This window comes from Colossoma macropomum, unplaced genomic scaffold (genome assembly GCF_904425465.1).
Source record: "Colossoma macropomum unplaced genomic scaffold, Colossoma_macropomum, whole genome shotgun sequence".
Taxonomy (NCBI): Eukaryota; Metazoa; Chordata; class Actinopteri; order Characiformes; family Serrasalmidae; genus Colossoma; species Colossoma macropomum.
The window spans coordinates 25061859-25073975 of NW_023494804.1; the positions used below are offsets into that span (position 1 = coordinate 25061859).

At 38.9% G+C, this 12117-nt stretch overlaps 1 protein-coding gene across 7 annotated transcripts in view; it reads right to left on the reverse strand.

Moving 5' to 3' along the window:
- pam (peptidylglycine alpha-amidating monooxygenase) overlaps positions 1-12117 on the reverse strand; it is an 87229-nt gene that overhangs the window by 16380 nt on the left and 58732 nt on the right. For 6 of the 7 annotated variants that reach the window (XM_036595116.1, XM_036595113.1, XM_036595117.1 and 3 more), the window contains 2 exons: positions 8281-8589; positions 3798-3927 (listed from right to left, as the gene is read on the reverse strand). In XM_036595116.1, coding sequence (XP_036451009.1) covers positions 3798-3927; positions 8281-8589 — 439 coding nt within the window. The remainder of the gene's footprint in view (positions 1-3797; positions 3928-8280; positions 8590-12117) is intronic. The other variant, XM_036595119.1, reaches the window with a different exon arrangement.

The following is a 12117-nucleotide window of genomic DNA, read 5'->3' on the forward strand; positions in this document are numbered from 1 at the left end:
CAGTACAGTGTTAATGCTGCAGCTCTATGGAAATGATCAGGGTTGGATGAGTGGAGCGGAGAGCAGGCCGGGGTAATTAACAGTCTCTCCAAATTCACTACAGCAGCTGTATGTCAACGTTCCTCCCCCTGCTGGAATAGGGCAAGTGGGGACTGGATGAGTATGTACAGCTACGAGACATAATGGATAAAAGAGGCTTATGGATATGCTTTTAATCTTTTGGCCTTTTGCCTTGTTTCACAATATGACTTTTTATTCATAATGCTATAATTAAAGTTCCATCATGTGATGTTTTCTAAGCACTACACTGTGTTTAAAATAGGGCCAGAACAACACATCAGTTGGGCAATGAATTCAATTAGTTTTAAGGCCCCACAAATGTATTAAAACCAATAAGCACCAATATTACAGAGACTACTTAACTGGCAATCTCCAGTTATTTACCATTATTATAGCAATACAGGCTGAACTGCTAAGCAGCAACATGGTAGAAATTACAAAATTATGCTAAATGTATCCAAACCTAACTTAGCATTAGGATACTATGTTAGAAAACAAAACATTCATGTGAAGAGAACTAAGACAACGAAGAATTAGAGCTAATTAACAGAAACCAACAAAATTGCTAACATATCTGCTATGAAGCTCCTCCAGCACTGTAATATTTACATTATTACATTTAACATATTATGAGTTTCCGCTGTTTATTTAAGTTTACAAAATTAACTAATTAAAAACCATCAATCACATCTGACTATGAACTTAAAGGTAACTAAAAGTAGAGTTTAATATGTTAATGTATTTGTTGGGTTATGCCGTATTCTGCACCAGAGTATGTGAGTGGAGTGGAACAGCAGACATTTCCGCTCCTCACTCAGAGTGTTCTGTAAACACTGACCCACTTCCACTCCGGATTTTCTATTTCCGCACACTCCACACTCATATGTCAGAGAAACCCCAATCCCTGCCCCCTCCATATGATTCATTCTAAAGATATTTATTTTATGCCTTGAATGTATGCACAAAAACAGCAATTTATTTCATTAATTTATGGCCATAATTGAATGAACAACTAGTGCTACACAGGCTTTTTTTTTCAGACTGTATAGGCTTGAAGCAATGGCCCAATCACAAGCTAGAAGAATTGTAAAAACAAACAGGCGTTGTGGATTCATACTGGATTGAAATCATGGATCTCGTTGGATCACTCAAATTACAGACCAATGTGGCACTGTTGTAGAATGCAAGTAAGTTTGTTTATAACAGATGTAATGACATTTTTGACAGCGTTACCCTTTAACTTTAGCTCTGTAAAATCGGTACAGGTGACAAAATTTTCATATTGGTGATGCCTTTGTTAAAATGAAGTGTCAGATCATTTTAACAGGAACATTAAAGTATTGAGCTCTGTGAACAAAATTCAGTTAGTACACTGAGGTTCTGAAAGCACTTGTGAAATTGTGTGGTTTACCAGTAACAATGGCCAACAGCCATTTGCAAGGGGAGTTACAGGAATCTCGCCCTGTATCATGTCAAGAAATGTCCGGTATTATGGGTTTTAATGGTGTTACCAATAAATGGGGTTGCTCAAGTTTCCACAATGCTAACATTGTACATTTGTTAATAACATAAATGGCTTAAACGCACACCATCACTAATACAGGTCTAAATATAGATGCATGCTCTTACAAACATGCTGTGGTTACATAAGGACATGCTTTGTTATCTATCACTCCAGCCTACGCCATCAAGATACTGATCACTTCACATAAACCGCAAGTGTTCTTTTCAATCCTCTCACAGAAAGAAAGATATGAAGGGTTGCCCAATATAGACACACCCAACCAAATAATGAGAAGATTATGAGTGACTATCAGCATTCATTCATCACTTGCTCTGAATTCAGATCGGTTTATCATAATGCTGAAGCGTTCTGCTGGAGCTTTGTGGATTAGCAGGCCAGACGTGACTAGCACTGGCTTTAGCCTAATGACACCTCAGTCATGGCCGCAGGCCTTGAGCAAGTCTAATGACTTCAGAACCAAAACAGTAACTCTGTTTATCCCCCGTCCAGTGCAAACAGTCTTTGAGCAAATGCACTCACAAAGACGCAGCAGGCTGTAATGAATCTGCCCCAACCAGGCTAGCATAGCAGGCAAGGACGCTTTGTCTAATTCAATTTGGAAACGCATGCCAAAAGCCTCTGTGAATTTTGAAAAGATGACTGCGCTCATATTTTTCTGCTGGAGGTTTGCAAACTATAAATATTTGACGGAGTGTCCTGCTGCAGGGGAATGAATAAAAAAGCAAGAGTAGGAAAGAAATGACTGATCTGGTCGTAAAGACACAGCTCTTCCCATTAACCTTCATCTACAGCGGTGGTTTTCTTTCACATATCAGCATGTGTAAATATTATACTGACCAGTCTAACAGTTGCAGAATTGTTTGTATTTCTTTAAAGAGTTCGGAGGGTAAAGAAAAGGGCAGGTGAAAAAACAGTGCAACACTATCTTGGCTAATGTGATTAGCATTTGGCCTAGCATAACACTTTACTGTAGTGTACTATTCAAGAGGCAACATGATACCTACATAACCTTACCATGAGAACTGACATAACTGTACATAAATGTTTATAACTGCTTATTCCAATACACATTATCTGTCATGAAGGCTACTTTAGCTAACTTTGATCAAAACTGGCAGATGTATCCTTCACAGGGAACAATGCCTATTGGAAACTTTACTGTAGTGTACTATTCAAGAGGCAACATGATACCTACATAACCTTACCATGAGAACTGACATAACTGTACATAAATGTTTATAACTGCTTATTCCAATACACATTATCTGTCATGAAGGCTACTTTAGCTAACTTTGATCAAAACTGGCAGATGTATCCTTCACAGGGAACAATGCCTATTGGAATAAGCATTTGTAAACATTTATGTAGAGTTATGTCAATTGTTATGACAATGTAGGTGTCATGTAGCTTATGGATGGAACCCCACAGTAACCTTTTTTTAATCATAGAATTACAATACAAATTTGCATGAAGGCATTAGTGTGAGTGTTAAACAATCCCAGTCCGAGAACTCCTACACTGTCTTCTTTACTGTAATACACCTAGTTCACATACTTAACAGCTTGATAATTAATTGATGAGTTGAATAACATGTCCTACAGCACAGGAAAACACTGATATAGTGGAGGGCCACACCAGGACTGCAGTTCGGAAACACAGCTCTGGGCAAAAAAATTTACGCTAAGTCGATACACGGATTTGTTTGGCCTAAAATGACCCAAGCACAAGTAAAACACTATTGTAACTAGGTTAGCCTAACCATGGTAGGTTCTGTAATACAATTTGTAATGGATTTGACTGGCCAAGTCACATTGCTGTAATTTTCCCAGATTACCACAGACAGAGGTCATAGCATTGTTCGCATCAGTATTACACCACAGGACGCATTCAATAACAACAACAACAGTGTCTACTAGCAAGTTTTGTTATTACATTAGTGTGTAAGGTTTTAGCAAGTTTTGTTAATACATTAGTGTGTAAGGTGGACTGGAACAGGACTACTATCACTGCAGAGACTGTGTTCAGCCAATTTCAGAAGGTTATTCAGTCTACAGTTATTACCGTCAGACTGTGAAAACTACAGACATTATCGATTTATACTAGATTAAACTCATGGTTCTCACTGCTAGTCATTTCAATTATAGTTCCTCCCCAGATAAAACTAATCTGAGTTTGAATAGTGCTTAAATGCTGGGAGCAGCTCAGTACATACTTGACTCCCCATCTGTGGTCTCCTCTGTGGAAGATGACCAGGTTATCATCAGAGTCCAGAGCCAAACCAGACACCTGGCCCAGCTGCAGCTCAACCTCCGGCCAGCTATCCAGCTCCTCCAGATGGGCCCCTACACACACACACAAACGCACACACACACACACACACACACACACATACATATATACAAACAAATGAGCCAACAACCTTTTGCAAAAACAAAGTTGGCTTCCTATTCACCAGCCTCTTATTTGAAATTATGGTTCCAGCTTAAATGATGCAGCAGTTACATTCTAGCACCAGTAACACCATTTCGTGTGGAACGGAAAATTTGAATAAGAAGCTGGCAAATAAGTAGCTAACTTCAGCTTCACTGGGTAAACACCGTCACAGGTTCTGCCACAGAATAAAACATAAAGAGGATGGCATATGGTGGTGTAATCACTTACGATGGTGTAACATAACAGAAGAGAAAACCTGATGACTGCCTGATTCAAACACAAAGCTCTGTTGTTTGGTCTCAAGCTTCATTTAACACTGTAACGCTATCCAGCAATCTGCTAACTTGGGCCTGATTCACTGTCTGAAATCAAAGCATTTCATGTGCACTGTTCTTGCCACTCACTGGATGGAAGCGTTTGTTAGACAGCCGTGCATGAGCTGCTGGCAGGCAGTCATCAGGGCCGACAAAGGCCTGAGAGAGAAGTGGAAAAGGATGAGGCATCAAATTCAAATGAATGCAGAACTGCAGCCAATGGAAACGCATGTGTGCAAACACCTTTATGAGGCCTTGGCATAGTCACACTCAGGTCTATTGAAGGATTAGCCGCTAATGTGGATTTTTTCCGCTCCTATACACGTCTGAGTGCTGGGAGCTTAGCACTGCTGACCAACAATAGCAAAATATGAGAGTTTAAGTAATGGGGGTCAAAGCTTCATCCTGCTACTGAACTACCATTACAGTTTACAGTTCAAAACTGTAACTAGATCAAATGCGACGGGTTTGAAAGGAGATCCAGAGTCAGAAATACATCTTTGCCGAGGCTAAAAGGATAAAAGAATAACATGCCTATAACTAAAAAGCAGCAAAGGAAAGGGTTTAAACTATTGATGCACTGATATGGGGATTATACGATATATTCGATATCTAATATTTGTCACATATATACAGTCATATGCAACAGTTTAAATGTCTTTGGTCAAATTACATGTTCTGTTCATTTTCTATGTGGAAATTAGTTAATATGCCCTCTGCAGGGAACAAAAACTTTTAAGATTGATTTTTTTTCCAACACGTTAAATTCAGTGAATGAACAGGAGTTGTGCATTAAAATGTGCAGATGTGAATTCTCTGTAGAGGATGCTTATTTATATTTTCATAATGTATGTATGTATATTTTATATATATTTCAGAAAATCAACAAAACATGTAAATAGACCAGGGGCATACAAATTTTTGTACACGACTGAAAATCTACATAAACAGTCACACAATGTAAATTAGAACTCCATCTGCATTTACAGAGGAATGTAATACTTAATTGTAGAGGGTTAAAAATGCATAAAATACAGAAATTTTAGAACAGTTGCCGAGCATCACTTAAACATTCTGATTTTCTGGAGTACAATAAATAAAGGATCAAATCTCGGTATGAAATATCAGATCTAAACGTGTGTCCAGTGCCGATACTTTTTATTTAAGCAAATCTGCCGACCGACACAGATACAATTCTAAATGCATCATGCATCCCTAGTTTAAATTCCAATAAACTAACAAAGGCAATGACAAAACCTTCATAATCTTTTTTATGAAGACATAAAAAACTGCAGCATGTCTGGCTCTGGGTGCCTTACCAGCATAGGCGGTAGAGCCATATATTACAAAAATGATTAAATAAATATACTTTCACACCTCAGTGATTCTACCTCTGCAGTATGCGATAGGACTTTAAATGAGATACAGCCTGCACCTCTTTGATGAAACAGTTTCAGTTCAAGAGGCAAGAAATATTTAGAGATAGCACTTCCCTGCACTGTAGGGAAATGCCTTTAGAGCACTATGAATCACATGCATTAGTAATGGAGCGTGAAATCACTGAACAACAAACAATAACCATGCCTTTTCCAAGCACCAGCATCATGATTAATGAACACAATCCCTACCACACACTGGAAGAAATGACGAACGCCACTAATAGGCCTGATGAGTTCTGTTGTCTTGGCAACAAATGTAAGAATTAACAAGGGATAACTAGTAAACTGAGGAATAAACTGCTCTCCTTCATGCTAGCAGCAGCATTCAGGCTGTGCTAAAGGCGATATTGATTGAAGTTGCCTGAAAGTCCAAAAAAACGAAGAGTGCTTTAAAGTCTTGGAGAAAATGCAGGGCTCTTATGGATGAAGATACATAAAATATGTATGATTCAGATGATACACGGCCACAGTGGAAGTGAGCGCATTTTAAAGGTCCTGTCTAAAGGATTTTTCTCAGCACAGTCATAAATGTCTAACATCCACACTGGTGTACAGTTCTCTTCTGGGTCAATAACAGAGCAAAAATACATGTCCACACACGTACACTAAGCCACTGTGCATGAAACAGACACCGGGCTAACTGAACGCAGTCTCTTTCTTTCGTTCTGCTTGATATGTACTCTTGCCAGCTACTCCCAACATTGTGCTGAACTCAAGGCCATGGCTGCAATAGCCTTGCACAAACACAACACAACACAACCAGCCTTCATGAATTATTCCCAGCAAGACATGAACAGGCACAGCAATTACCGACACTGGAATGCAAGTGAACAAACCAGGCTTTTCGTACCACCTCGCAGCAGCAAAATACATGAAATTTTATTCGTTTGCCCCCTTCTGGATTTGTAATTAGATCTCAGGGGCTAATCAATAGCACCATGACAGCGATCCAATAGACGTGTATTGATGTTGCATAAAGTTTGGCATGTCTTGGGGCCCCCGGACTCAAACAAGTCATGGACCGCACCAGCAGGCAATTAATACAAAACAAAAGAGGCAATTTAGTTGCTATTGAATGCCAGACATTGATGGAAATGCTACACACCACCCTGCTTAAGCGTAACTCAAACAACATCTACTGCAGTAAGGAAACAAGTGGAGATATTTTTTTAAAGACCTAAACGTAAGAAAAGTCACTCTAACGCAGTAACAAGAGAGAGTGCACATACAGTACTGTGCAAAAGTCAGACAGCCCTTCATGTATATAGACTCATTTCCAGTCAAAACAGCCATTAAATACATGTTTTTCATTTTTCAGTATCAAATCTGCTAGGATATTTTGTCACATCTCCAAAGTTTGAAAAGTTTGCATTTTCCAAGTAACGCCAAACACATTCAATGACTTTGAGGTCTGGACTCTGTGGTGGTCAGCCTATTGTTCTAAGAACAACAGCTTTGTCTTATTATCTTTTTTTTTTGTCCATTTCCTTTTCTCAGTCAATTTTTTCAGAAGCAAGAGTGGAGTTTGGTTTTCTCATATGACTCAAAGATGAAAGCTTTAAGTACTGTTCATCTGATGCATCAGTTTTGGTGGTCTACCATGTCTTGCATTTTTTCTATATCTTGTGTTACTTTTTTGATCCCCAGTTCTGGAAATTCCTGTTTTTTTTCACTTATTTTCCCCTTCCTTACGAAAGTGGATTATTTTATATATAATGTCTTCTGAAAGATCACTCGAAAAATAAATAACTTGAACTTAATAGCCATTTTGACTTTGGTCTGATGGGTGCTCTCTGATTTTGTGCAGTACTGTATATCACTGATGTCAGATCGAAACCTTTTTCATTTTTAAAATATTTTTACACCCTATAAAAATACCAGCTTCCTTTTACCATGTTTGAAAATTTCATGACTTATGGACCAATAGAAGTGTTCCAAGATGAGTTGGCATAAAATCTCATTACATTAACACACATTAAAGATAAGAATGTTTTTGTGCTTCTCCTGAAGTTACTATTTTTGTTTCAATAGCAACACCTTTTTCCCAACTGTACCTGAAAAATGTAAGGCAGCAAAGTAGGCTACCTTCTTCCAATTCGCTCTCCCTTAGTTTGCCTTTTCTGTTCTTTTTCCCGTTAGCCAAAAAAAACTGCAGTGACAAAGAGCCTATAGAGATGGCCCAGATTTTTCATATCACTCTCACCATCTCAGCATCTTCCCACTGAGATTAATGTCTGTAATGTGATGAGAGCAGAGCATGCAGAAGAACTGTCTAAACAAAAAAAATCTCATCTTCCAGTCAGCCAACTCTTCTGTACTCGACTATAAAGCTAAGTAAGCCTACACCGTGAGCTCACTCGCCTCGATATCAAAAGATTAATGATCGGAATGAGATGGGCAGGCATGGGTTTCAAAAAAAAGCATTCACATGGACAACACCATGCCTTGAATGAAACCAGGGCAAAAATGCTTTTCTTTTTTTTTTTTGCGAATCGATACCAAGACCCACCTTGTTTTTTGGCCTTTGCCACCCCTGCGCTCGGCTGTCTGGCGGGTACTGTCTTGGTCCCCGGAGGCCTGACAGTGGACTCTAAATGGTGAAACTTGTGCACTCTGTCCCTCACCAGTACTGCATCCTCCCTCTGTTTGTAGCCTAACCTGGGCCCGGGCCAGCCAAGGTCTTTCTTTTGCATTATGCTATCAATTTCAGCCACCAAATCCGCCTGGGCCTTGGCTGCCTCTGCGGGGTTATACTTATGCACATGGACAATGTCCTCCCTCTCCCCTAGGAGTTTGGAGAGAAGGGAATAGAAGTCACCTGCACAGGAAAAATAGAGGAAGGGAAAAAAAGCAGGACAGACAAAAGGAGAGAAAGAGAAAACGGAGGAGAAGAAGGAGAAGGAGGAAAAGAAGAAGAATTGGCTGTGTGAATAGAGCTGTAAGGGAAGCAAGGGAGAGTCAGTGGATTCGATGGAGCCTGTCCGATAGAAGATAACAGTTTTACAGCACTGTAGACAGTAGACAAGGTGTGATGGAGAGAAGCAGGAATTAATCTCTGTAGGTGTGAGTGGAAAGGACAATCTGTGCAGTTCTACACTAGAGTCTCAGTTTCATAGGCACCAAATGGACCTCCTACTCACTTTCTGAGAGAGCCACACCACTGGGATCACTATGTATCACTCTCAACCTTTAGAATAGGCATCATATAACCATTAATTAGTCATTGGGGTGTAAAAACGCATTGATGCATCCTGATGGATCAATCTGAAAGTGGCAATTCAACTGTACTAATTTTGTAAAGTTAGAACGGTTAATAATAATATCCAATAAAGTATGCGATATCATACTATTTTCAAACTTGTTACATGTACTGTTTTTATTGTCTATATTTGACTACTGTGTAAATTAGGCAAGTATGATAAGAACATCAAATGCAAAGTTCAATAAAGCGTTTGTTTATCACAATGACGGTATGAAAAGAGATAAATTGTGATTTTTTTGCTGTGTAAACTAAAATCTAACTAACCTCTCATTTAAACAAATAGCAAAAATACAAAATTACAAAATCACTTTTTCTTGTGCAAAGTGACTACAACTTCATAACTACTTACATCAGAACTACAAGCATGATTTGTGCAATCTAAGGCTGAAAAATATTCAGCATTCCCTTAACAGCTTTTTCTATATTGGCATACAAAAATGTTTATTTAATTCCTTAAAGCACTTCTTATTGTGATGCAAGTCTGTTGTGACAAAAGCCATTACTGTTGCAGGACAGCATGGTTCAAACCAAACACAGGGAGGCACTTTTTGACCTCGTTTACACCTGGTCACTTCATGTGACTAGTATCTGGATTGTATCTTGATAAGATTTTAGCCACATGCTTGACACTTGGCAAATGGTTGGATGGACTGAATCTGATTGCTGTGTAGGATGCAATATGCAAATCCGTTATTACACGGCAACCAATTACCAGTTGTTTATCGGCCTCTTCATCTGCAGCTTGTTTGCACAGTAGCGTCTGTCCATATTGCTGTTAAGCACTTTGTTGGTCCGGTGTGATTATCTTCCTCATAGTCATAATACATGGGGAGGAGTTGTGGTTGTACTGAGAGGGGTTTTGGTTATTTTTATTTTCATCCAGATATAATCCTGATAGTCAAGACCCATGAAGTGACCAGGCGTAAATGGGGTCTTTGGTTCTAACACTATGTTCCCAACTGAATATGATTTGATTCGTTCTCTCATCACAGTCATTAATCATGTGTTAATCACAGAAATGTCACAATTTATCACATAGCCCTACTATAAATAGTTTACCCAGTCATATTTGTGCATTTTTACAAATAATTTATACCGTACCAATAATACCAAAATAATCTAACCATATCAAATTGCCCTGACATTTGAGGTTTCCTAATGCCCTAAATAATTTCCTAAAGAATCATCACTGAATTGAATTGTGAGGTCAGACATTTACACCCCCGCTTAAAAATAACCACTAATCACACCAAACTGTCTAATTCACTAATGGTATAATCTAAAAACTTCCTGTGGGAGATTATAGATCTACACAGGCTTTCTGCACAAAAAATAAGACTACTTTGTATTCAGTCAGGGAATGACAGGTCATTTGGCTGGAAAAGGTCAGCTCCTCATTAGAAAGCACAGCCTCTCATTCAAACATGTTTCATCAAAGCCCAGTGAAAGCTCCATAACTACTGCACCTCCTCTGCTGCATTTAAAGAGGACCTTGGAACCTTAAGCCACTGGACAGATTGGACAAAACAGCTTCTGTTCTAATTATTTATGAACACTGAACAAATCCAAAAGATTGCAAACATGAAAAAGTAGAAAATTATTAGAGAATATTCAGACAAAACAACACAGATTTCATTCATCTTTCTCCATCTCCATCTGATATGAAAATACATCAGAGCAACATCTCACTGTTTCTCACTGATAAACACCTTTGCTTCCTGATTGGCTCTTTGGCACATACAGAGACGCAAAGCCACACCCCCTTGTGATATACGAGTGAAGGGCGCTTCTTATTTATTGAGCTCATCCATCAGCCGGCCAGCAAACACACAGAGACAAACCGAAGGGCCCTGACTGACACTGCCTGGATTTGTGTTCTAATAACGGCAAAGGCAAATATAGAAAGTGATTTATCAAGGTGTCCGGCTGTGAGCTAGAGAGGACTGAGATAATGAGTGTTTCAGCTCCAGCTGGCTGCCGTGGAGACAGAGTTACACTCACACTCGGACGTGCCCTCATCCCCATCCCCATCCACTGCTCTAACCACCACAGTCATTAGCAGCAAAGGGCTGGGGACCATACTGTAGACCATACTGAAACAAAAGACTCAATGCCGTGTCCAAATCTCAGGCCTGAAGCTCTATAAACAAAAAGCAACTCCTGCAATTGAGCATTTTTGCTATAAAGTGGACAAAATGTCTGATATTTTTTATATATAATTCAATCATGCAGTTGACACAATGCTAACTGGAATATAAGCTTCCATTAGTCCATGAGCCTTGTAGCTCCAGTACAAAACTAAAGAAGCAAATTTTAGCCACCAAAATGTCTTGGCTGAGTAGCTACATTAATGCAAAGTCCTTATAGGAAAGTCTGTCCTCCTGCCTGCTTTCCTAGCAATGACCCTGGGCAGTTATTTCAGTCCATGCTCCTACGTACTTGAAAGAGGGTAAACATATAAACCTGAAACTGAAAGCCATGTTAACATTTCAATAATACTTTTGACAAAAACGCATAAACGTACAAAAAAAAAATTTTCACATCATTTTGGCTACTGGCCATGTGCGTATCTCAGCAAAAATGGTGGTTTCTCTGCCTTTACCAACAACAGTGAACTCTTTCTATTGAAGGAGGAGACTTTCTGTAAGACAACCACCATCCTATTCATATTTCTCCTCCGCCTTTTATAATGTCTCTTATTTAGGCAATTGTGGAGGCAACTGTGTAAAATTATCACCTAAAAAGCATCTCTAAAGACCAGCTCCACTCAGTAATGAGAACTCTAGCATAAAATCAATGCTAATATATTAAATACTAAAACCAATACATTTCAGTTTCAATGAATGAGCATTTCTCCAAGCACCAGACAGACTGAATAAGTGTCAGTCTATGACTAGGAAGTCTACTACTGACATTTTATTCAACTTTTAGTTAACATGCACATTAAGTGCATGTTATCCATTTTTTGGCATCAGGGAAAAAAGCGGAAGACATATTTAACAGAACTATAATTACACAGAAGCCTCAACAGCTATGTATAATATCAATATTTCAGTATTTAGTGTGTCTATCTTTTGCGTTCTT